We start from the raw sequence: 27,678 nt of genomic DNA, 5'->3' as shown, positions 1-27,678 counted from the left end.
GGGGGGAGAAAAGTGTCTTACAAGTAAAATACATAAATAATTTTCACAAGACCATGGGGTTGAATGAAATGAATCCTGCTCCCTGAATCCCAGCTGACTATACTAGGGACTGATGTGGGACCCAGCAGCCTCTGCAGGTGGCTTAAAAGATCTGCCCAATAAGGCAGCTCATTATTGAGTGGTGGCAAAAAGACCCAAACAAATTCTCTTTGGGAAGCATAAAATGGAGATAAACCAGGAGAAATTGAGTTATTTCAACTCAGAATAGTGTTTCAAACAAAGCTGAAGAAGTGTTCTGGGCCTGTATGAAGCCTATTGTTCTATGTGTCTTAAAAATACTCATTTGGCTTTTGGATAAATGAGCTGACTTCTCACATCCCATTTTCCCATTTAATTATTCCTTCCTGAGAAATACTTTTCACTTTAATCATAAGAAAACAGCCTAAAAAACAAAGCCCACTGCCATCACCTGCAAGTCTGGTAAATCAGTCCAACACAGATCAAAAAGGTGAATAGTAAGAAAATCTTTAGAAAGTTGGAAATGTGAAAAAGAAAGCAACCATAAACATGTGATCTTAAAGAGAAGATAGGTTAGCAGCAGTTCATGAATGATGGAAAATATCATGATGCTCTAAATGGATCAGGCCACCCCACCAACACTGCGCACTGAGCTCTGCTACTTGGGGAAACCATGGTGCTGTTCCTAAGAGCTCCCCACATCAGCCATGTGCTGTAGGATGGAGGAAGATACCTTATGCAAAACAGCTGATCTTTCAGCTGGCCAGTGATCCAAACCTGAATACAAAAGGATGCACTAGACAAATGAGATTCTCTTAATAGAAGTATAACATTATGGGAGACAGAAACTGGATAATGTTTTGGGGACAGGAGGCTATAGTGGACAAGGAAATGGATAATCAAAATCATGTGCAAGTACATCAATGTTTATAGCAGCAATGTCCACAACAGCCAAATATGAAAAGAGTCCAGATGTTCATTGGTAGATGAATGGGTAAAGATGTGGTATATATACATACACAATGGAATATTACCCAGCCAACAACAACAAAAATCAATCTTACCATTTTCAATGACCTGGATGGAACTAGAGGGTTTCATGCTAAGTGAACTAAGTCAACCGGAGATAGACAATTATATGATTTCATTCATATGTGGAATTTTTTTTAAAGATTTTATCTATTTATTCATGAGAGACAGAGAGAGAGAGGCAGAGACACAGGCAGGGGGAGAAGCAGGATCCTCACAGGGAGCCCAATGTGGGACTCAATCCCAGGACCTGGGGATCACGCCTTGAGTCGAAGGCAGATGCTCAATCACTGAGTCACCCAGGCACCCACTCATATGTGGAATTTAAGAAACATAATAGAGCATAGCAGAAGGGAGGGAAAAATAAAATAAAATGAAATCAGAGAGGGAGACAAACCTTAAGAAACTCTTAACTATAGGAAACTGAGGGTTGCTCAGTTGGAAGGATGGAGTAACTAGGTGATAGGCATTAAGGAGTGCACATGATGTGATGGGCACTGGGTGTTAAATGCAACTGATGAATCACTAAACTCTACCTCTGAAACTAAGAATATACTATATGTTAATTAATTGAATTTAAATAAAAATTTTTAAAAATCATGTGCAGGTAGAAGTTATAAAGAGATGTAACCATGATAAGTGACCAGTTACACTACAGAAAAATCACAAAAGAGCCAACACCAAGGAAGATTAGTATTGAGTTCTAGTACACATCCCTTTCAATAAACTTTTATTTTCCTTGAGATATGTCCAAGCAGTTCTCTTTCAACCAAAGAAGACTTAAGAAGCAACAGCACCCACACAAGACTACTAGCACAGAAGGGAAATAACTAAGCCAAACTGCATCCTTTCAATAGGGGCTGGGATGTCCTTAATATCAGAAAAGGCCTGGGACTTGGAAAAGCCTGTCACTGTCACTGTGTTGAGGTTTAGAAACCTGTGCTCAGTAAAGTGGGCAGATTTATGAGGTTTTCTATTTGTTTTATTTGCATGTTCCTTTTCTGAGACCATAACAAGGTGTCCAGGGAACACTTGGGCATAGGGACAAAGTACATGGTTCTAGAAGCAGAGATAAGCAGAGATATTTTTTAACTAGAGTGGGTCCTCACACCCTCTCCACTCTGGGATGGTAAACAGCTTCTTATCACCTTTTTTGCTTTCAGCACAAGATAAGAAGCCAGCAATGGGGACCCAGCTTGGAAACCATGGCTCCTGCCCAGTCTATTGCCCTAATAATGCCAATCTTTCTGTCCTATCCCCATTACCGACATTTAGTCCAATTCAGTTGAGGTTTTCCAGAGACAGTCTTCGTTTCCGTTACACCTGCTGCCCTAGTGAATTACTCACAAGGCTCACATTCACTCTCAAGTATCTCAATTTGGCAATAAACAATAATTTATGCAGTCAAGCTAATTTTGATTCAAGTGCCCATCTTCTCCCATTTTATGCACCACTGGAAGAAAAAAAAGAAATCTGTCAATCACAAATGTGCAAAAAAGTTCAATTTTCAGAAATACTGTAACATGAAAAAGTTAATCTTATAATAAAATACGTAATTGTCGGGGCACCTGGGTGGTGCAGTCGGCAAGCATCCATCTCTTGATTTCAGCTCAGGTCATGATCTCAGAGTTGTGAAATGTCGGGTTCCACACTCAGAGCTGAATCTGCTCGAGATTCTCTCTCTCCCTCTTCCTCTTCCCCTCCCTCTGCTTGCACTCAAGCTCTCTCTCTCTCTCTCTCTCTCAAATGATAAATAAAATCTTTTAAAAAAATGTATAATTGTTACAGGTCACAAAAATAACCAATGTTGAAGGCAAGACTTAGACTCAGGCAGTCTGATCCCAGTCCTGATTTATGTATAGTCTCCTGACATAATTACTAATGGCACTGAATCAGTGAAACAGTCCCCCAATGATCTCCACGCTTGGATTTCTCAAACCCTCTTCATCTTATTTGCAGAAAGGGTACTCTAAAGCATAAAACTGACCCTGTCGCTTCACTATCTAACTCTTCAATGATTCCCCATTGCCCTCAAGAACAAACCTTAACTCTACTACCAGACTCACCAGAATCAGCAGAATGGTGCCTGTCCCTGCTTAGGTTTCCAGCCTCATCTCTGACTTCTCTCCCACCTCAAAATCCCTCCTGAAATTCCTCAGTGCCCATGAGTCACAACCCTGGGCACAACCCACACCCCCAAAATGGAAATGGATCAAGCACATGGAGAAGTGGAGAAAAGAAACGACAGATCCACATCCCACCCACACTCACAGGTCCCACACTTACACAGACCTACTCCTAATGCTTTACGATGTCTCCAGGATTGATTTATACATTACACCAAATCACTCCAATCTTTTAAAATAAAAATAAATTCTGAAGCTAAACATTAGAAATTTATGCCTTCATGACTGGTGCTTAAAGTGCTTTACTTTTGGAACTATCTCTAGAAAGAGGCAAAAGCTGGCCATGACATCAGCAGACTGACAACCCAAAATACCAGGAAACTCCATCCTCCATTAGCATTCCCCAAAGCCCAGCCTGCAAAGGCAACGCAATTTCACAACTTCTCCAGCATTCCTGAAACCTTACAGCAGTGCTTTGCACTTGGGCAGACAGCGAAGGACATGTGCTAGTTGTTCTTTGGTATATGTTTTGACTACAGTCTATTCTTTAAGTGTCCTCCCACATCAAATCTTTGACGCACATCAGGTCCAGAAGCCATCACTACTAAGTCAGCACCAAGATGTGCAAACATTTCAGGAATAAGCCACATCCAGGATGGTGCAACTGAGCTCCCCATGTGACCTTCCCCACCTTGGGCCTCTACAGACCTTCACTTCATGCCATCGTGCAATAATGAACAACCTGGGGCGCAGGAAGCTGGCTTTGGATTCTCTGAGCTTCAAGTTCCCCAGATAATCATCTCTATCTCACATGATTGTTGCATGGATTAAGTGAAATAAAACATATGGAAACACCAAGCCAGTGCCTAACCCTGAGGTGGCAGCAAACAAGTTTATCAGATCCGAAAATGGAAAATGTCTCTAACTTAATAACGGTTAAAAAAAAAATGAAAGTAAATTTAGCTTCAAATTCACCATAAGAGAAATAAGCATTGTGAGCCAACTATATCACTACAATGTCAAACATACTCTTTGTAACTATCTATGAGAATTATCCCTTTGCAGAGAACAATAGAGTTTCAGCCAAGTTCAATAATTTGCAAAGCAAGAACCTGGCAGACCCAGGATTTCTAGGTCTATCTATTCAGTTCTATCTGAACACAGAACTCATACCCTTTGCTCCTGTTACTGTTTCCCAGACTCTGAAGCCAGGGGAGGAGAGGTAAGAGCCTGGAGAAGACGACCGTGCAGCACTGTTTGGTACACCTGAGTCAGCACAAGCCCAAACGACCAAAGGTGCCTGCCACTCGGGGCAAAGAGATGGGGAAATAAATGTAAGCAATGAGCATAACTGGATGGTTCTGCCCAAACAGGATCCTTTAGCAATACAGTTTAATGTTTTAACAGCCTATGTGGTTTGTCAGCATGAGGCAGGTGACTCTCTGGCACTGTGGTTTAAGTAAGTGACTCTGTGACTCCTTTATGACTGTTCCCTTATATGTATCACAAAGACAGTACACTCTACTCTGCAGTAATTTTGCAAGAGTTAAAGAAATAATGTGTAGAGATCCCTCTGCACAGGTCTCTGCACACATGCAGAATAAAGAGTCCTATTATGAAAACCCTTTCACAAATAGACTTTCCACAGCCCCTTCCTTCCTCTCTTGCCTCAATTATCTGCATCACTGCTCAACCTGTTACTTTCCCTGCCTCTGGCTCTTCTGTCCCCACCCTCTCACTGAGACCACAAAAGCTTACTAACTTAGTAACCTAAGTCAGGCCAGCTGGGGAAACAGTGGTGTGTAAGAAAATCTTTGGCCTCACAGAGCTTACAATCTTATATTTGTAGTCGAGAGAGGAAGACAGACCATAAATAAATACACAAACAACACGGAGTAAATCATCAGGTAAAGTGTTATAAACTACTAAATAAAGCAAGGAAGGAGCAGAGAATAATCCCCGGGGAGAGGGAGAATCAGATAAAATAAAATAAAAAGCCCTGTCTGGAGATTTAACATTGAGTTGGAGAGGTGAATGAAGGAAGGGAACACTGTGTGAGATCAGAGGGAACAGTGTTTCAGGGGGAGGGCACAGCAGGTACCCCAAAGCAGGAACAAGCAGTGTCTTAGAAGACCAACAACACAGCTCTACTGCAGCACTCACAATGTCCTGGTATAATTATTGGTTTAAATGCCAATTTTGCCACCAAATGATGAGGCCCCGAGGAGAACCCCCTGAATCGTCTTTTTTGCATTCACTCAGCCATACAGCATTCATTAATGAAGTGCATCTCTATGCCCAGCACTCTCTTAAGCAAGTGGATTTACACTGAAGAGCTGAATCAATATAGTTTCCACCTTCAGGGAGCTTACACCAAATAACACTGGGCACAGACTAATGCTCAGAAAATGAACTAAATGAACAATATTTGCTTTGTTTTTAGTTACAGAGTTCTATGTGTGCTGAGTTCCAGGCTTTGTACCACTCATCCTCCTTCCTCTTTTCCTAAAAGATCACCATCAGCCCTCCCCTTTGGTTACTCACCTGCCTCTCTCTTCTCTACACCAAACTGGTGGCAATGAGTCCTCTAATCTTCCCGCATTCTCTCTGCCCTCTGCCTTTGCTTGCAGCCCACTACACCTGAAATGCCTCCCCACTTCCATCTTCTTCACCAGACTAACCTGAGTATTATTTCCCAAAATTTCATTAGTATATTGATTTTACCATTTGCTCAAATGTGTACAAATCTCTCCAGTTCTTCAGGCAAAACATTTCCATCGAGTAACAGAAAGCGATAAATCAAGTGACAATTCCACATTGAGTAGTAAAGAGAAGTGAAGGACAAGTGATCTCAGGCTAGTTACATAACTTCTCTTTCTCCCCAAATTATGAGATACTATTTCAGTGACTTTCTGGGCATTGTGCCTGCAGAACTGGGCTAGGATACAGGGGCAGCAAAATTTTCACTACTCTGGGTCTGTGCACTCCATCACTTGCCCATAAAAAGATAAGTTTCATTTACAGTAAACAAAACCAATTTGGAACACTTAAAGGGCTTTCCCTACACAGAAGGTCAATAGTTTAGCATCTAAATTATCTGAGATAGATTTCCTTTTCTAACGGAAGAAATTGCAACTGTACTTCATCTTGAAAAAAATTTTTAAATGTATTTTTTTAAATCCTTATTCTTTTAGGCAAGAAGGCACATAAACGTAAGTCACAACTTCCAATACAGACTCATTTGGCTGATAAGGACTTGCACAGAACCTGTAGTCCTCCACTTCTAAAAGCCATGCACCCATCTTTCTCCAACTACTTCCTGAAAGAGGAGAAAATCAACTGGAGCCACCCATTTTGAAGTATACAACAGCAGGGGCACAGGTTCAAGCAGATTCCTCCAACAGTACGTGTTCCTCTCTCAGTTCCTGGACAGAAGCTCTGAGCTTCACAGAGAACCACACAACAATTCTATAGCTGGGGATCGGACAGGCAGTGTTTCTCACAGTGTCTCTGCTTCTCTTAAAACAGAGCAACTCCATGAACTTCGCCCTGCCGTTAGGAGAGGGAAAATACACAAAAAGGCAACAATACCATGTTTAGAACTATCATTAACTATTTCAACTCTGTCCCCTCAACCAAGATTTCCCCTAAGACGTGACCAATGGAATGGGCTCATCTCTGTGCCTACTGTGGCCATGCCTTGCTACATTACACTGCCATGTAACGCAGCACCCTCTTCTCCTGGCTATTTGGACATGGCAACATGGCCTTTATCTGTGAATAGACCCCTAAAAATGGTTAGATCTTTACTGGAGTGTGAATTCATGGAAGATTCCCTCTAAAAGTTTAAAAGCCAGCCTAGGTCTATAATAAGGAGTAAACCATTTTAAATGCCTTGTCTTTCTTTAGCAGCCAGGATTGAGGTTCAGATCCAACCATTTCTTACAAACTAGGTAACTTTGGGCAAATCACTTAACCAGTCTAGGCTCTCAAAAGCTCCTATTAGAGGGGGGAAAAAAAAGCTATTAGATACTGCAAATCCCCAGATGATCTGGCCCCTGGCTACCTCAGACTATTAGTACTATCACTTTCCCTCTTTAACTACTTGAACACACTGAGCTCACTCCCACCTCAAGGCCCTCGCACTTGCTCTTTTCTCTGCCTAACATACTCTTCCTCAGAGTTTCACCTGGCTGGGTACTTGTCAATACTCAGGTCACTTAGCTGTCAGAAAGTCAAAAAGTTACCTCCAGGATCTCATAATATTCAGAATGCAGGTACACATTGTATAATTCCACTTTTTACATAAAGTACAAAAAGGAACAAAACCATGGAATGGTAGTGTAAGTCTGGAGCCTGTTTACCCTTTCCAGGGTGGAGGTAGCAATAGGTAGGAACACCAGGGGGCCCCTCTGAGTATACTGCAAAATAGTTTTTGATCTGAATCTGGTGAGCTGGGCATGTTCAGTTTGTGAGAATTCATCAAGCTGTTCATTTAGAATATGTACATTTTTAGTACATGTGTTATATTGCAATAAAAAAATTAGGCCAAAACAAAAACAAAAAAAAAAAAAAAAAAACCAAAAACCCACTTTGTCAAATTGGGTTTGCCTTGACCATCTAATCTACACTCCCCTTCTTGGCTAAGCTATTCATTCTCCATCCCATGATCCTGTTTTATTCTCTTCATAGGCTTTGTCCTTGGCTGAACCCATCTTATTATTTATGTATGTACAGTCTAGCCTTTTCCCACCCCCGTGAAAATAAAGTATGATGTGGTCATATACTCTGCCTGCTTTGTTCATGAACCCCAGAGCAGTGGGTTCTAGAACACTTAGAGCAGCCCTGTCCTAGGTACAGGCTGAATAAAAAATATATGTAAAATAAGAAATGGCTAAAGGGGGCCCTCTAAAAATATGAAATCAATCCTAAGTCGAAACACTAAAGCTAAGAGCAGAGTAAATAAAAAATCTCAATGACATTATACCTCAGGAATAGGTGTCAAATGTTAAATTTAACTACGGGGGGGGGGGTAAAGTATCATTTTAGGGGTACCTTTGTGAGTGATTAGAGTTACTTCTCTAAGCAGAAACTGGACCTTTCACCTCCATACACCCAAAAGCTTTACACAAGGTCCAGGACAAAGTAGGTCTGAGTCAAGAATGACAGGAAATTCCTGAGACACTAAGGATTCTTAAGTTTTGTGGGGAAAAGGGGGGGGGGTCATATTCAATTGTAATGTTTGGCACCGCCAAGGGAATATGTAGGCACAATATCAAGAGACTCAGATGGAGCAAATACTACGAAGTATCCAAGAATTGAAAAGTTCCTTACAAGTCATGAGCAATGCTCACCTATTATTGTCAATTCTAAGATGTTTATAAAGAAATAATAAAAGTGTGTCAGTATTTCGAGGACTTGGATGTGATATAGTTGCTACCTGGCATGCAGACTAACCTCTAAATAGTGACATAACACATTTTCATGAGGAAGTCTACACTCACCAAACAACAGCCTCTTGTAATAGAAGCAAACTACTCTGGAATCGGCTCTGCCACAAACTCTCTTTATAACCTTGAACAAGTATTGAACTTCTTGAGGCCTCGAGGTCTCCACCTGTGAAATGAGCTAGTTGGACTAGATGCTTGCTAATGCCAAGCTTGCAAGAGTGTCCTGGACACTATCTACTTATCTCTAACAAAAAACTTCTCATCTTTGAAACCTTGTGTTTCCAGGATAACAGGTCAAACCACAAGTAACGTAAATCAGGGCTCCTAGATGGAGTGACATAACTGATCCTTTCACCTAGTCTTCTTGCCAAACCAAGGCTATCTGTCCCCAACCAGATTCTCTGGAGTGTGGCGTCCAGGCTCTCATCTCTTGGTTAGGCAGAAAGCCCAGCCACACCTCAGCTAAATGCTTGGGTTTCTCTGCACAACTACTTGCTTTGCTTGAGTTTTCACTGCCCTGGGCCCCGTGTTTCTCATCAATTCAAGTCTACACTCATAGTTAGCACCACAGTTCTTGTTTTTTGTAACACTTAAATAATGAATAGGACTTGATCACCCGGAGGTATTCTCCTTACTCTATTACAATAGTTATTAGTGATTTTAATTAGACAAAATTGCCATTCCTTTTCGCTATCCCACCATACTGTCAAGTGCCTATTAAGGATATTACAGTAATACATATTAGCACCTTTTAAATTTACATTAACAAAAACAGAGAAATGAGAAGTCAGGAAATGAAAAGAGAAGGGGGGGGGAACCTTACATATGTTATAATTAGCCAAAGCTTAAAGTAACTCAAAAAATCATTAGTAGCTATCTTTTCATTTTTTTCTAAAAACTATACTATACATATCCTGGTCAAATTTGCATGAGTGGGGAGCCTGGGTGGTTCAGCAGTTGAGTATCTGCCTTTGGCTCAGGGTGTGATCCTGGAGTCCTGGGATCGAGTCCCACGTGGGGCTCCCTGCATGGAGCCTGCTTCTCCCTCTGCCTCTCTCTCTCTGTGTCTCTCATGAATAAATAAAATCTTTAAAAAATAAATAAAATAAAATCTGTTACTAGCATCAATCTCCAGTTTATACAAAACTACAGAATAGCGCCTGCCTTCAGCCCAGGGCATCAGTCTGGTGTCCCAGGATCGAGTCCCATGTCGGGCTCCCTGCATGGAGCCTGCTTCACCTTCTGCCTGTGTCTCTGCCTCTCTCTCTCTCTCTCTCTCTGGGTCTCTCATGAATAAATAACATCTTATAAATAAAACAAATAAATAAATTGCATGAGTGATAATTTGCCTCTCCTAAATCAAAAACGGGAAAACGAACAAGGACGCTTCTGTGTGTGGCTGAGCCCCACACTGCCCTTTCTTTAACAGGGGAAAGAGGGATCCCTGGGTGGCTCAGCGGTTTAGCACCTGCTTTTGGCCCAGGGTGTGATCCTGGAGTCCTGGGATCGAGTCCCACATGGGGATCCCTGCATGAAGCCTGTGTCTCTACCTGTGTCTCTACCTCTCTGTGTGTGTGTCTCTCATGAATAAATAAAATCTTTAAAAAAAAAAGATAAAATAAAATCTGTTACTAGCATCAATCTCCAGTTCATACAAAAAATACAGAATAGTGCCTGCCTTCGGCCCAGGGCGTGATCCTGGAGTCCGGAGATGGAGCCTGCTCCTCCCTCTGCCTGTGTCTCTGCCTCTCTCTATGTCTATCATGAATAAATAAATAAAAATCTTAAAAATAAAAGGGAAAAGAGATTATTTACGGAGAACCAGAAACCGGGCAATTGAGTGACTTCTCCAAGAGTCAACGCCAACTCAAAACTCCCCAAAAGCCTTCTGAATACTCTTGCCATCCTGCAGAAGGTGAGATCCAGCGGAAGGCAAGTTCCAACAGGTACTGAGCATCCATCCAGCCGAGGCCTGCAATCCGGGAGGAGGTGGGGGGAGGGGACGTGCAGGGCTCCGCTCAGCCGCCTCTGTGGCGGGAAGCCCTGCTCCCTGCTCCCTGCTCCCTGCTAGAGGGCGGCGCGTTTCCCACTTTCCTCCCTCAGCCCGTCCGACCCACTGAAGCGCCCTCAAGTCTGAAAAAGCGGGTCACCCTGGAGAGAGCTGCCGGGGGAGGCGAGCTACTGAGCCCAGCCGGGCTGGGGCGGGCCTGCTCGTCACGTGGTCTAACCCGCGCGCCCCGGGGGCGAGGCGTCCCCCGGGCAGAGCCGGCCACGCGGATGCTAGACCCTCCGGGCTCCAACGCGCCCGAGGCCCGAGGCCCGAGGACCTCTCGACGCGCCGCGCCCCGCCAGCTGCCGTGCCAGCGCCCTGGGCAGAGCCGGGGCACCAGGGCACGGCCTCGGCGGGGGGCCGGGCGGCGCTGGGGCAGTCGGCAGAGCGCCCGGGCGCAGCCAGGTGCTGCAGCGCCCGCGCCGCCGGGACGCAGGCGGAGGCGAGGACGGCCGCGGGGCGCCTGCCGCGGGGCGCGCTCACCTGCCACCGGGCCGACAGCAGCGGGGGCCGCAGCACCAGCTCCCGCAGAAGTGTCCGTGCTCGCGCCGCTACGGGGGACGCCATCTTAGACAGGAAGCCCCGCGCCCCTGCGGCCCCGCCCCTCCGCCCCGTGGCCCCGCCCCCGCGCCCCTACGCCACGCCCCCAGCGCCCGCGGCCACGCCCCCTTTGTGATCCGAGGATAAAAGACCCGCGCACGTGCCTTCCCTGCCTCTACGTTACTGCGGGGGGGTGGGGGGGGCCCGGATCTCTCGGGGATGTTGAGAATTTAGTAAAAAAGCACGTCGGGGGTGCCCCTTCCCTGTGGCAGGCGCTACTGAGGACACAGTGAAGGAGGTTGACGGGTTGGTGGGATTGTTTTGCTTTTTGGTTTTTGTTTTGGTTTTTTTGTTTTTTTTTTTTTGCTCTCCGAGAGGTCAGAGTCTAGTAGGAGAGGTTAACTAGTAACAATGAGGCAAATAAGGATTTTTTTTTCTTTTAAGATTTTATTTATTTATTCGTGAGGGACATACAGGGAAGGGCAGAGACACAGGCAGAGGGAGAAGCAGCCCCGCCCCCCTCCCCGCCCTGCAGGGAACCTGATGCAGGACTCGATCCCAGGACCCATGAGTGGAAGGAAGGCAAAGTGCTCAACCGCTGAGCTGACCCAGCTGCCCCGCAAATGAGGACCTAAGCTACCTATCACGAATAGGCAAAGCAAAGAGGAATTTTAGGGCAGTGAAAGTGCACTTTACGGTATGATGATGGGGGATGCATGTCAGCACGTGTTCACCCAAACCCATAGAATATAACGACACCTGGAGGGAATTCGTAATATGAACTAAAGGCTGTCAGTGATAAGGATGTGTCCCTGTACAACCACGACACACAACGTATTCATGTGGCCGTTGGAACAAATATACCACCGCTCTGGGGGAGGCTACTGACCAGCGCAGAGGCTCGGTATTTGAGTTGCAGGGAAAGGAAAGTGAGAAGGGAAATCTCTGTACCTTCTGCTGAATTCTGCTGTGAACCTAAAGCTGTTCTTAAAAATATAAAGTCATAAAAATAGTTTTAAAAGTACTGTCATGGACAATTGCCTACTTGGGAGTATAGCAGTTAAAAGGGAGGAATGTGGGGCTCCTGGGTGGCTCTGCCTTCCACTCAGGCCCCCATCCCACCCCCTGTTTGGCAGGGAGCCACTTCTGCCTCTGCCCCTCTGTTTACTTGTACACTCGCTCTCTCTGCCTCTCTCTCTCTCAAGTAAATAAATAAAATCACTAAAAATAATTAAAAAGGGGGAATGTGGGGTGCTGGGTGGTTCAGTGAGTTAAGCATTTGCCTTCAGCTTAGAACATGCTCTCAAGGTCCTGGGATCAAGCCCCAAATCCTGCTCACTGCACAGCAGGGAGTCTGCTTTGCCCTCTCCCTCTGTGCAACTCACCTGCTTTTGCTCCCTCTCACACACTCTTTCTCTGTCAAATAAATAAATGAAATTTTTTAAAAGGAGGGGAGGATCCCTGGGTGGCTCAGCGGTTTAGCGCCTGCCTTTGGCCCAGGGCACGATCCTGGAGTCCCAGGATCAGGTCCCGCATCAGGCTCCCGGTGCATGGAGCCTGCTTCTCCCTCTGCCTGTGTCTCTGCCCCGCCCCCCCCCATGTCTATCATGAATAAAAATAAATAAATCTTTAAAAATAAAAATAAATAAATAAAAATAAAAAGGAGGGGAGAGGGGATGAAATATTTACCTCTAGTGTTTCCTGCATGAGTTCCATTTTTAAATAAGAAAAGAACCCAAGATGATAATGAAAAGTCCATCTTTATAAAGAACTCTTCTTTTTAAAAAGGAAAAGAGAGGAGTCCAGAAATCACCATTCTATTATACTTAAATAGTAATTAATGCAGGCCACATTCATCAGTGAGCAGAACTATTCAAAGGAGAGTTTGTGTGAGACTTGGCAATGAGGAGATCAGGCTGTTAAATCCCTACATCCCTAAAACTTAGCATTTTGGTATTCTTGACGCTAGAAGTCTGAAACCCAGCAAAGCTGCACTCCATTCCAGGGACTCTAGGAGACAATCCATTCCATGCCTCTTTCAGCTTCTGGATGCTGGCCTCGGGTTCCCGGGCCACATCACTCCAATCTCTGCTCCAACTTCACTAGATTCTGTGAGGCTGTCCCCAAACCCCCTCTGCCTCTCTAAATATACATTTTTGCAAGTAGGCTTGCATTTAGAGTCCACCCAGGTAATCTAGGGTAAGTTCTTCCTCAGGTCCTTAAATTCACTACATCTTTTGCCACTTTATACAAACTAATATTCACAAGTTCTGACATTTTGATATGGACATATCTGTTGGAGACCCACCATTGATTCTACTGCTTGAGTCTTCAGATGGAATGCACTTTGAAGCACATGGCATCGCCTACAATGTTTTCTTGCCATTAAAGTTATTTGAGTTTAATAAACACTGTGGAATTTATGATCATTTACAGGAATACTGGGGATAGAGATATAACATGATCTGACTCTCTAATGAGGGAAAACCAAAATGTGGAACAGTCTTAGGACACCAGCTATAGGATTTTGGGGTGTAAATCAATCGTATTTGAAAAAGTGAAGGAGGATTGTTCTAGAGTAAAAGAGATTTAAGAACATAACCTTAACTAAGGACACAATTTGTGATCCTTATTTGGATTCTAATGAGATCAAAGCAACTCTAAAAAGAGCTCTTTGGGTCAATTGGGAGAATCAGATTTTCGACTGAGTAGTAGATGATCTCAAGGCATTCGAATGAATCTGATTAGCTGTGGCAATGGCATTATAGTTGTGTCAGGCATGTTTTCCTTAGGTCCTGGCTGTGCCCCCTGCCCCCCACCCCGCCCACCCCAGCTCCATGTTCACTCTAGCTGTTGCTGTGGTGCCCAGGGTCCTGCAGGTGAAACCTGATGGCACCTTCCCTAAGCTGCACCACAGATCTCTCACTTTCTGCTCTGGGCTGTTTGGGGCTTCTCTGTTGCCTCCTGCAGGACCCCAGAAACTTTCCACCTATTCTGTCTGCTTCTGAAGCATTCCATTGCAAACCTGGCAGTGTAAAAGTGTTAACACCCCCCCCACCATGGGGCATCCCAGACCATGACATGGGAACCAGTGGACAAACACTCCCCATTTCAGTCACTTAATACACAATTTGAATGAAATCCTGTAGTTCCTCAGAGGTTCACAATCCAGCCCAGGTGCCCACAGGTGCATCCTTGCATTGACTTTGCCTCCTCCTTGCTTCCACTCTTCTCCGTTCCACATTGTTCCTTGGGCTCACTTCCCAAAATAACAATTTGCATGCAAGCCCTTGTTTTAGGCTCTTCTTCCGGGAGGGAACTTAGACTGGGAATGTGGTTATGACAGAGAGTGATCATTTAAAAGGCGTGCATATTGAAGTATTTAGAGGTGACATTTCATGATGCCCAAGCTTTATTTCAACAACATAAAAGCAGGAAGAGAAAGAAAGTGGGAGATGAAGCAAATGTGGTGAAATATTAGATTGTTGAAAGTGTCAGGTCAATAGGAGAATATTCTTGTGACATTTCCTCTGTTAGAACATATCCGTCCTCTTTACTCAACAGACAAAGGAGGATTTCAGTGCTGTGTCTCTGAGTTAGGAGAGTGCATTCAATCTATAATTTCAATAAATAACAGGCCATATCATTTTTTAAAATTTACTTTGCTTTATACTACGTTATTTACAGTAGATCCTTCCATTGATATTGACATTTAATTCCCAAGGATTACTGATATATACCAATACCATGATATGATAGTACCAGGCACACTGAACTTGCTTTACGTTTCTCAATTACACCTCATCACAACCCTGTGACGTTATCTGTCTTTCTTCATTTACACCTCTTACATTTACTTTTTTCCACAATCTTCCCTCCTCTCATACTACCTCCTGGTTTCCCCTTTGCTCCCCCTCCTTTCTCTTTGCATTTATCCTTTCATTTTAAAAATGAAACTGCTAGTTGGTTTACAAGCAAAAATGGGTTTATTCAGAAATAGCAGAGAGTGGCAATACAAGGCAAGAAAACTACAGTAAAAATCATAAGCCAGTCCCCCAGACAAAAGAGAGGAACATTCTTTTATAGAGGAAAGGAGGGGGGAGCTAGGAGACTGATTAAAACAAAACAAAACAAAACATTGGAGTAAACTGGGAGCTGGAAATAGAGTGGCTTCTCATTGGCTGTCTTGTGACTATCTCTCATTGGCTGGGCTGTTGCCAGGAGCAGAGGAAAACCTTTCTTCCCCCTGCTGGGTAGGAAAGTAGTACCTAAAGTAGTATCCTGAGCAAGGTCCATCTCTTCTGATTTGATTTGCAATTGACCAGGAGTGGTGGGCATGACAGGTCCCTTGACAGCCTCCCAACTATATTTTAGTGACATTTCCTTTTATTAACCCTGTCTCTCTCTTTCTTCCCTTCACTTTCCCCCCTCTTCCTACCTTTCTTAATTGCAACATTTTTTTTTCTGCAGATTAGCTTGCAAATTTGATGGCTCAAATTCAAATCCCCATTCAACCACATCTTATCTGAGTGACCTCAGGTAAGTTACTTGAGCTCTAAGCCTAAATTTGCTCATTCATAAAATGAACAAAGCACTTTCATAACAGTGCATTGTAGCAGTGAGGTAAGTACTTGTTTGTTTACTGGGCTCAGTCTCTGGCAGATGGAAAGTAATCAAAATTGTTTTCTACTATTATTATCACTGTTACTTATTACTCTATTTTTTTTAAGATTTCATTTATTTATTCATGAAGACACACAGAGAGGGAGAGAGAGAGGCAGAGACACAGGCAGAGGGAGAAGCAGGCTCCACGAAGGGAGCCTGACATGGGACTGGACCCAGGGTCTCCAGCATCCAGCCCTGGGCTGAAGGTGGTGCTAAACGGCTGAGCCACCCGGCCGCCCTTATTACTCACTTTAAATGTAGCAGTGACTATGACCAATGTGATTGCCACATCCATGGTGTTTATAATGGAGCTATTGAGAAAAATGAAACATGAAGCTAGTAAATGGCATAACCAGGGTTTAAATTGAGACCTGAGGGATCCTTGGGTGGCTCAGCGGTTTAGCACCTGCCTTTGGCCCAGGGTGTGATCCTGGAGTCCCGGAATCGAGTCCCACATTGGGCTCCCTTCATGGAATCTGCTTTTCCCTCTGCCTGTGTCTCTGCCTCTCTCTCTCTCTCTCTCTCTCTCTCTCTCTCTCTCTCTGTGCCTCATGAATGAATAAGTAAAATCTTTAAAAATAAATAAATAAATTGAGACCTGATTGTTTCCAGTTTTTTAAGATTTCTTTCTTCTTTTTTTTTTATGATAGTCACACACACAGAGAGGGAGAGAGAGAGAGAGAGAGGCAGAGACACAGGCCGAGGGAGAAGCAGGCTCCATGCACCGGGAGCCCGATGTGGGATTCGATCCCGGGTCTCCAGGATCACGCCCTGGGCCAAAGGCAGGTGCCAAACTGTTGCGCCACCCAGGGATCCCAAGATTTATTTATCTTTGACAGGGAGTGAGGGAGAGAGTGGGGTTTTGGGTGGGGTCAGAGGGAGAGAGAGAAAGGGAATCTTGAGCAGACTCTCTGCTCAATGAGGAGCCCAACTTAGGGCTTGATCTAACAACCTCAAGATCACAAACCTGCACTGAAATCAGGAGTCAGACACTTAACTGAGTCACCAGATTCCCTTAGACCTGACTGTTTTTAAGTGTCAAATGACAAAACTAAAACTTAGCAATGAGTTTGATGTCTTTTATTCAAGGGGAAGTAATCCATGGATTGGGGGAATACAGTGCTTCACAAGCAGTGGCCCAAATTTCTCGAAGGGTTTAGGGCAAAAGGGAGTAAGATGTGCTGGGACAAATCCATAATTTCACATGGTTTCTACTCCCCTGAGTGGATAGGTGAATTCTTCATGCCTTTGACAGGAAAAGTGAATGATATCATTAAGAATTGCATAATGTCTTGATGATTTTTTGAATAATGGCAACTATTTAGCATGATTTTAGCCAAAATTTATTTTAGCTCAATAACAGGTGTTTCCACCTGTAGCATCTCTTCCTGATCTATGGGTTGTGGTAGGGTATGGTGAATGGGTCGGTGAAAGAATAAAAAAAATATATCATTCTCTCCTTTGATTTCTGACACAAAGCTACAAGAACCCATAGGAGAATCTTTTATTCCCACGAGGCAACTCTCGGTGGGCTCTTGGATAGCCCCAGGATGAGGGCAGATCACCAGAGAGATTAAACCATGATTGGAAGCTTGGAGATTTCAGCCCACCTCCCATCTTTTGTGAAGGGGAGAGCAGCTGGAGATTGAGTGAACAATTGATTGAGTCTACATGATAAATCCCTCCATAGAAATCCATATAGTACTAGGTACAAAGAGTCTCCAGGTTGGTGAACATAACCACATGCTGTAGGGAGACACCCCCAACTCCATGGGGGCAGAAGCTCCTCTGCTCAGGATCCTTCTGGACCTCACCCTATGATTCTCTCCATCTGGCTGTTCATCTGGATTCTTTATCACATCCTTTACTGCATTATATACCAATAAAAGTAAGTAAATATTTCCTTGAGTTCTATGAGCTGTTCTAGCAAATAATCAAACCCACGAAAGGGTTTATGGGAACATCTGATTTATAGCTGGCTGGTCAGAAGTACAGGTGATAACCTGGGATTTATGATTGGCATCTGAGGTGGGGAGCAGGGTCAGTGTTGTGGGACTGAGCCCTTAACCTATGGAGTCTGCACTCTGTTTAGTGTCAGAATTGAATTAAATTGAATTCTAGGACACACCCAGCTGGTTTCAGAAAGAATTACTTGGCATGTGGAAAACCTCAGTCCATTCAAAGGGAGAGTTTGCCATTCTAGGGAAAATCAGATCAAATTACTAAAGACAACTGACATGGAAGTATAATTTATTATTAAAGTATTTGATTATAACTCAAAATACAAATTATATTTCTACACCAGGAAGAAAAAAAGGGAAATCTATTTGAGTTCCGTTTCTGAAAGGCAAAATTTTATGAGTTCAACCTGGGATATTTCCTGTGGCCTAATTGGATAAAAGCAATTCACTGTTTGATCCAATTCGTTGTAACTTGTCCATCTCACTAATTTCAAATGGCAAGGGCAGAAAGGCCTAGTTTGAGTGTATACCAGGGTTTTTAGTCAGGACTCCTTTTGTTGTCAGAGGCAGAAACTGAAGCCAAACCCATGGTATTCACTGGCCAACAGAAAACACCCCAGAAGAAGGGGCATCTGGGTGGCTCAGTGGTTTAGTGCCTGCCTTCGGCCTAGGGCATGTTCCTAGAGTCCCAGAATTAAGTTCCACATTGGGCTCCCTGCATGGAGCCTGCTTCTCCCTCTGCCCATGTCTCTGCCTCTCTCTCTCTCTCTCTCTCTCTCTCTCTCTCCTCCCTTTCATGAATAAAAAAAATAAAATCTTAAAAAAAAATCCCAGAAGCAAAGAGTGCCCATTCTTAAAGATAACTGGTATCATGGACGCAAACATCATGAGAAGTCTGTCTCTCTCTTGGTCTCTGGTCTGAGTTTCTCTCAGCTTGGCTTCTTTCAAACCCCTCCCCCTTTTTTTACATGGTAAGGAACTTAGGTACTTGGGGTTCTAGTATCTAAAAATAGCTAAGATTCTGAGGCAGACCACTGGGGTCTCAGTTCCATTCCTGAATAAATCTCTGGAGCCAAAGAGACTTGCCATACTGCTTTGGGTTGGGTTCAAGTACAAGTGGTTTGATTAAGGAAGTTCTCCCAGTGGGAAATGTTAAGGGAATGGGAGAAAGAAGAAGAGGAAAACAGTCAATCAAAACTAATTTCAAATGAAGTGCTGGCCAACCCCTGATCTCACAGGGAGCTCTGGAGCATATTCACATATCAGAGTTTGTCCCCATCTTGAAAGAAGGGAGCTGGGGTTTTGCCACCATACACTAGTCATTGACCATAGGTTGCCCTGAGGAAATATAATCTTCTAGATATTTTTAGCTCTGGCGCTCTAGAGGTGAGACAGCTCCAGTAACCCAAGGGCAAACCTCTGAAGAAGGTTGCAGGTATTAGCAATTTGTAGCATAGGCCAGGGAAGTTGGGGACTGGGCACACAACATTGACTAGTATTGTCCATATATCCCCATCCCTGAGTGGCCAAAGTGTTGATTTTGTGATTGGCAGCTCCAAGGAGAACCATGTTTTTGAGTGAAGAAACAGCAGTTTACTGAAAGAGGGATGATCCTATTAACTAAATAAGAAAGAGGTGACAGGCAGGCAGAATAATGAATGTCAATTCTGTGTAGCCTCAACTCATTTGGACTCACCAAATTTAATCCCAAACAAGTTGAGTCAAGGTCATATAAACACACATTTGGAGAAGGAATTATTACATTCACTGAGCATGTCACTAATACTATTTTTGTTAACACCTTCATCAAGGTATAATCAGATACAATAAATGGCACATATTTAAAGTGTAAGTTTGATAAAATCTGACATATGTGTACACCCATGAAACCGTCACAACCATCAAGATAATGAGCATCCCCATTGCCCCAGAAGCTTCCCTTTCTTGTCCATCAATGCCACCTCTCCTGATTTCCCCATCCTCAAGCAATCACACATGTGCTTTCTGTCATGATAGATTATTTTGTATTTTCTAGAGTTTTACAAAAATGGAACCCTACAGTATGTGCTGTTTGTTCTTGGTCCAACATAATTGAGATTAATCATGTTGTTTTGTGCATCATTCCTTTTATTGCTGAGAAGCATTCTGTTGTAAAAATACAATTTGTTAATCTATTCAACTATTGATGGAATCAAACACTTTTATATATCATATATATTACATTTATATGTCATATTCTTTCATCAGTGCTGTAAGTTAGATTTAATGCCCATTTTACAAAAGAGGCATTTATGCTCAGAGAGATGAACTAAGTTACCTGATAAATCAGCTCCTAAGTAGTGGAGCTTAGATCTCAGGTTTTGGTGGGTTCTTTTTGTTCTTTGGCAAAGCCTATGCTTTTTTCCACTCTTTCCATTCATCTGAGAACATCGACACCACTTGATTGTTATTCACTTTAATTGGTAAAATGTATATTTCAGAAGTTTTCCAAGTTTATACTCTTGCATAAGAGCCTTACCTTTAGCTTTGATGTTTCTTTATGCCATAACTAGGAAATAACTCTCTTCTCTCTTTCCTCTTAAAATTAATAAAATAAAGTAATTCAGTAGGATGCTCCCTAGAGATTGGCAATGATTGGTCATTTTTACTCTACTATACCAAGTCATTTGTCCATTTCATTATTGAGCTAAACAGCTGATGGTTTAAGAAGTCAGCACTAAGTGCATGCCCCATACAGGTGCCTTGAGATTTCAGAGTAAAATGGGAAATAATACTAGACAAAAGCAATGGGAATTTCAGCAGACCTCCATGACAAAATCTCACATTTCACTTCTTAGAAAACACCACTGCACCTTAAATTTATAAATTTACATTTTGGACTTGTGAATGTCAAATTCCCCAGTTGTAAACTCTTTGAAAGCATCCACCAAACCAACTCTATAAAATCTGGATATCCAAACTCCAAGTTTTAAATTCACTCAACCCAGAGGGTGTACACTCTAACTTGCCAGACCTAAAGTCTTTTGACAAGGAGATGCCTAAGAATACAGTTTAAGAGATTTTACCTATGTTATAATAACCTCATAAAGCAGTGGGAATTGAAGAGCTCAGCAGACAATGAGCCAGAGGGAAGATGAGTAGAGTCTGGGTTATTAAGAATGCAGCAGATTTTGTTAGAGTTCTTCCCACATCCCCTATGTCCTCACCCCTATATTCAGAAGGCTACTTACTGAAATCCCTTCAATTCTCCCTGGCTGAGGTCATTTGTCTGCCTTTAAGAACAGGCTTGGCCAGCATGCAGGATAAGCCAAAAGTGTAGAAAGGTTAATTCCCCTAGAAGCAATCCTCAACAAATAACAGATTATTGATGGATAAATACTCCAGTTCCCTTGTGCTTGGGTGGGATAATTCTAAAGGTATCCTACTTTGTCTCATAGAGTTTCTCACCTGCTTGATAAATCACCATTATTGTCTTCCTTCCCTTCTCTTTCTTACTTCCAACACCTTTATCTGTGCTTCCTGGAATCACTTCCCAAGTAAACTTCTTGCACCAAAATCCTTGTCTAAGAGGCTGCTATTGGGGAAAGCCAAACAAAGGCAGACATTAACTAGAGTAGTAACAGCAACCACTGTAACAAGTCCACAGCATATTGGGTTCAAGGCTTCATATATATTAACCCATCCAATACCCATCGAGAATGTAAAAAATGGTAGGTGTTTTTTATTCCCCTTTGACTGATGAGGAAATCAAGTCTTTGAAAAGTCAAGAACCTTACTCAATTTCATGCATTAAATAGCTGAGTCAGGTCTTCCCCAGGTCTGAGTGACTCCCAACTCTGTTTTATACACTATCAAAACTCACAGGCCAGCCCCCTTGGAGTCGTGGAGTGCACCATAATACAAGCTTACCTTGTGGCTCTCGGAAATGCCAACATCTTTTTCTTATACGGTTGATAGCACCCAGGAAAGGACTAAGTATATTGTAGCTCCCAGCAGAAACTAGTAAAATCAGAAAGATTTTTTTCTTTATTTGTTGTGCCTCTTTTGAAGCCTTGACATGCATTTTAAAATGAGCATTAGCTCTCCTAGCTGTGTTTGCAGAAGTAATATCAAAATAATACCCTATTCACTTTTCTGTCTACCATTTATTTTGGCCTCACTGGTGTGCTGATGAAATTACTATAAGTGAACATTCTCATTCTCTGCTTCTCATTATTGAGGAAGGAAACTCAAGGAGTTCCCAATATATTTTATTTTTTTAATATGATAACACACACACTGTTTTCCTTGTTCTTGTATATATGCAATTTATCTATCAGAGCAGCTTCTATTTCTTATTCATTCTTATTCTTATTTTTCATGCATATGCCAGAGAGAAGGAATTTTAATCACTGAAGTAGCATTTGTATAATAAAAGTGATCTCCGCAATTCCTTCAGTGAAGAGCAGGAATAAATGATCTATAGATTCTTAATGCATTGCTCCAAATATGAGTTTCAATTTGCGCAGAAGTTTCAATAAATTGTTCTGTGTCCCTAAAGACCTGCAGATGCCTCACAGGATATATTGTAAAGGATTCCATTTAGAAAGAATTTTATGAGTAATATATTCTCTGCACTTGTCTCTCCTCTGTTAATGGCTAACGACATTGAATAATATAAGCATGCTGTTTTTCTTTTCCTTTTAAAAAGAGGTCTAGCATAAACGTCACTCTATAGTTTTTTTTTAATTTTTCAGAATTCAGCACAAACTTTTCCCTTTTTTTGTATTTAAATTCAATTTGCCAACATACAGTATAACACTCAGTGCTCATCCCATCAAGTGCCCACCTCAGTGCCTGTCACCCAGTCACCCCATCCCCCGATCCTCCTTCCTTCTTCCCTTTTGTTCGTTTCCCCGAGTTAGGAGTCTCTCATGGTTTGTGTCCCTCTCTAATTTTTCTGGCTCAGTTCCCCTCCTTTCCCTTATAATCCCTCTCACTATTTCTTATATTCCACGTATGAGTGAAACCATATGATGATTGTCCATCTCCGATTGAGTTATTTCATTCAGCATAATTCCCTCCAGTTCCATCCATGTCGAAGCAAATGGTGGGTATTCGTCCTTTCAAATGGCTGAGTAATATTCCAGTGTGTGTATACATGTATGTATACATATATGTATACATACATGTATATATACACACATATACATATATGTATATGTGTGTATATATATATACACCTATATATGTATACACACACACACACACACACACACACCACATCTTCCTTATCCGTTCATCTGTCGAAGGACATCGTGGTTCCTTCCACAGTTTGGCTCTTGTGGACATTGCTGCTAGAAACATCAGGGTGCAGGTGTCCCAGCGTTTCACTACTCAGTATCTTCAGGATAAATCCCCAGCAGTGCAATTGCTGGGCCATAGGGCAGTTCTATTTTTAACTCTTCGAGGAACCTCCACACTGTTTTCCAGAGTGGCTGCACCAGTTCATGTTCCCACCAACAGTGCAAGAGGGTTCCCCTTTCTCCACATCCTCTCCAACATTTGTTGTGTCCTGTCTTGTTAATTTTAGCCATTCTGACTGGTGTGAGGTCATACCTCCTTGTGGTTTTGATTTGTGTTTCCCTGATGGCAAGTGATATGGAGCGTTTTTTTTTTTCATGTAGTGCAGGATTTCAAAGCACAGCACAACAGGAGTTGAGACCAAATGAGAGCTTACACTTGTTCAACAATTAACTTTATACTTAAGAAGTAGCATCACTACACTTAGTTTTTATCTGTGGTACCTTTACAATATGCCTATGGCACAGTATTATTATTATACCCATTTCTTAGGCTATAACCGAGGCTTAGAAAGGGTAAGTAATTTATTGAAGGTCACACAGTTACTACAATGTTTTAATGTTACCCACAAGTTTTGTCATTTTGTACCTTTATAACCCATTCTACTTAGACTTATCATATAGTCACTGCCCTACAGGTTAGTCTAAACATCAAATATTTTGTCTCTAAAACTTGGCACTTGTTCCAAAGACATTATGTGGCTGAAGACTTTTTATTTTATGTTGTTGGATATAAGAAGTGGTAACCCATATTTTTGAGACATCTCAATCAATTTTAACCTATTAAATGATAACATCAAATTTTTCATGTTTTTTGTTGTTTGGGTAGTTAAAAAGATCACAGAATTTACCTACATATGCTCATGATTCATTTCTGGCTTTACTGTGGTCTGATAGTATTGATGGAGGACTGTTTAAAACATAAATTAATTATCATGCATAGAATAAAGAACTGTTTTTCGTCTTAAATTTTAATTTTAGATTTTTTTAGCCTAAGGAGGTTATGAAGCTTCATGTCTGATATCCAAAACCTTCATGCAGCTCTAACATCAGTAGAGTATCCTTTTTGAAATTGTTTTTAAAACTTCATATGAAAAAGGAGAGAGAGGAATTTATCATCCACTTTTACCTTGTTCAGTTTCTAACCTGTGCCACCCATGTCCTGGTATTACTTACTTTCATTGTATTAGTGTAACAGCCATGAGAAGCAGATTCTAATGAACCCTAGATTTTTCACCAAGGCTCTACAAGGTCAGGGAAGTTGCCTAAGCTGATGCCAGTGGGAAGAGGCAGGATGGTAACTGGAATCCTGAACTGCCAAGCTTGATGGCCCAGGGATTTTTCTATTCCAGTGTATTGCAAAGCATGGATGGCCCAGAAAACTAATTTTAAGAATGATGATAAGTATTACATGAAAATAAGGTTTTCATATAGGCCAAATTAATTTGGGAAACAACAAAGTTAGCCAGAGTTCTTCACTCCAGGAGTTTTTCAAAGCCCATTATATGCTAATTCATAAACTCAGTCTGGATGGTGGCAAGCAAAATTCTAAGATAGCCCCCCAACATTACAACCCCTGGGTCCTACATAATCTCCTCCCCTTGAGAAAGTGTGGGATTTGTGAAACTGATGGGACATTACTCCTATAATTAGACTATGGTATATGGCAAATATGAAGAATCCCAAATCAGTTGACTCAGAATTAATTTAAAAAGCTATTTTCCTGGGTGGGCCTGACTTAATCAGGTGAAAGCCTTTTAAAGAGAAACTGGGATCATCCTGCTGACCATGAAAAACAAGTAGGCATGTGTAATTACCTAAAGAGAGGGCTCTCTCTAGTTACTGAGGGCCTGAATCCAAACTCCAAAAGGAACTGAATTCTGGCAGTTAGCACATGAGCTTGGAAGAGGCCTGAGTTCCAGAAAAGAACACAGCTCAACCAATGCTATGATATTGCTCGTGTGAAAATCTGTGCAGAAAACCCAGCTAGGCCAAGCCTGGACTTCTGAGCCATGGAAGCTGTGGGCCTTGTTTTATGCTGCTAAGTTTGTGGCAATGGATTATGCAGCGTTGAAAACTAATGTGGAGAAATAACACTTAATTGTCAAGAAATCTTTTCTTTCTAACATTTTCCCCCTGTGTATCTCGTAAGACTGGTGTTTTTTTAGGGCTTCTAGGTGATTCAGTCTGTTAAGCATCGGACTCTGGATTTCAGCTCAGGTCATGATCTCAGGGTCATGAGATCAAGCCCCAAGCTGGGCTCTGCACTGAGTGGGGAATCTGTTGAGATTCTCTCTCTCCCTCTGCCCTCCCCAAATAAAAATGATAAAAATAAATAAGACTGGTGTTTTGTAAAATTAACTTTTAAGGAAATGCTGCATTTTAAATGACTTTCATCTCTCCATTGGAGAAAGAGTAGTAGTCAGCATACAACATTTGCTTCCAGGAACAGACAGACTTTGTTTCAATTAAGAGAAGGGACACGTGCTCCTTTAGGGGACCAGACTCAGTGCAGGATGAGCACTGAAGCTGATAAAATAACAAGTACAAAGGAAAATGGCAAGGTTTAAGTTTTGCAATGGTTAGTTTTCTACATCAACTTGACTGGGGCACAGGGATTTGAATTTGGTTAGGCATTATTTCTGGGTGTGTCTGCAGGGGTGTTTCTAGATGACATTAACTGAGTCAGTAGACTGAGTAGAGCAGATTGTCCTCCCCAGCATGGGTGGGCCTCGTTTAATCCACTGAAGGACTGAGTAGAACAAAAGCCTGAGTAAGAAAGAATTGTCTGTCTCTACTCGACTGTCTTCAAGCTGAGACATCAGTCTTCTGCCTTTGGCCTCAAACTTACACTAAATTTACACCATTGGCTCTCCTGGTTCTCAGGCCCTTGAACTTGGACTATAATTTTGTCATCAGTTCTCCCACATGGCCAACTGGCCAACTGCAGATCTTTGCCTTCTCAGTCTCTGTAATCTTATGAACCAATACATATACACATATGTATATATTTATATTTGTAAATATAATGTATAAATATAACTATTCTGTTGGTTCTGTTTCTCTGGAGAACTATACTGATGTGGCTGGGTTCATAGTGATAGAGAGTGGTGGGAACCTAGAGCACTGAGTGGCCACTAGGACAGTTCTTCATATGGTGATGTTTATCCTAGGAAATCATTGCAGTTTGAGGCACTCCCCTTTTCAGCCTGACCAGTTCTGAAATCTAAACCATCATTGCCCTAGATTTGATGAGTGATACTTTCCAAAAACACTGTAGGAATCCAAAATGCCAATAATGTACAATAAAAAGCATAAAAGTCAAAAAGACCATTTTGAGTGGGCTTGAATAGGATATATCCCTCTTGTAAAAAAGCCTCATTTGTGATGGTTTGCATATGAAATTAAAGAGAGAGGAATGCCTCGGTGACTCAGTGGTTGAGCATCTGTCTTTGGCTCAGGGCATAATCATGAGGTCCTGGGATTGAGTCCCACATCAGGCTCTTCATAGGGAGCCTACTTCTCTCTGTGAGTGTGTGTGTCTCTCATGAATAAATAAATACAATCTTAAAAAAAGAAAGAAATTAAAGAGAAAGGGCATATCCTAGATGATTCCTAGGTTTCAGGTGGCAAACCAGATGGCTGGTTGGTGGTAGCCAAGACTGAAAAGGGGACAAAGGTTTAGTAGAGAAGGGTCATTGGTTAAGTCATATTGACTTTTAAAATATATATATTTATTTATTCATGAGAGACACAGAGAGAGAGGCCGAGACATAGGCAGAGTGAGAGGCAGGCTCCCTTCAGGGAGCCCAATGCAGACTCAATCCCAGAACCCCAGGATCATGACCTGAGCCAAAGGCAGATGCTCAACCACTGAGCCACCCAGGTGCCCCTAAGCCATACTGATCTCAAGATGCCTTTGAGATATTCAAAAAAAAGATGTCAAAAAAGGCAATTAAATATGTGGTCACTTCTAGGCTAGAAGTATACATATTGTGGACCACCTGCATAAATGTCATCACTGAAGCTATGACCATGGAGGAGATTGTCCAGGGATGGGGGAAAAAAGAAATTCTAAGATTCCAGAGGAATTCCTATAGTTAGTGGGCTGATGGAGGAGGATAAACCTGAAAGGGTGACAAGAATCTTCTGTAAAAGCATAAGATGATGAAGTTTGAGCTCCTACTCGAAGGATAATTAAGCTTCTGACTAGAAATAGTAGGACAGACATTCAGGGATGGAGGGAACGTAATGAACTGAATCACTCAGGACAACGTGAGCACGGCAGATATACGGAAGAGCAAGTTACACAGTTTGATTGTTGAGCCTGAGAGGGAGACAGAATGACAAAGGAAATGGTTGCCATATGTTGAAGAATCTCCAAAGTCGCTGTTAAAGTTTGTATTCACTCAGCAGACATATAGTTTTGAAACTTGGGAGGCTGAGTGTCATGGCTCTGGACATCCTGTCTACACCTTAACTGTAGCACCTTGGCTT

General features: G+C 42.4%; 1 protein-coding gene across 1 annotated transcript in view; it reads right to left on the bottom strand.

Moving 5' to 3' along the window:
• SUCLG2 (succinate-CoA ligase GDP-forming subunit beta) overlaps positions 1-11,262 on the bottom strand; it is a 258,434-nt gene extending 247,172 nt beyond the window's left edge. Inside the window, exon 1 of the mRNA XM_055344382.1 lies at positions 11,157-11,262. Within this exon, the coding sequence (XP_055200357.1) occupies positions 11,157-11,240 (84 nt within the window). The 5' untranslated portion in view covers positions 11,241-11,262. The remainder of the gene's footprint in view (positions 1-11,156) is intronic.
• Positions 11,263-27,678: the final 16,416 nt, after the last annotated feature.

The sequence above is a fragment of the Nyctereutes procyonoides genome, unplaced genomic scaffold, assembly GCF_905146905.1.
Source record: "Nyctereutes procyonoides isolate TBG_1078 unplaced genomic scaffold, NYPRO_anot_genome, whole genome shotgun sequence".
NCBI lineage: Eukaryota > Metazoa > Chordata > Mammalia > Carnivora > Canidae > Nyctereutes > Nyctereutes procyonoides.
The sequence above is the reverse complement of the archived record's forward strand: the minus strand, read 5'-3'. Positions and strand labels throughout refer to the sequence as shown.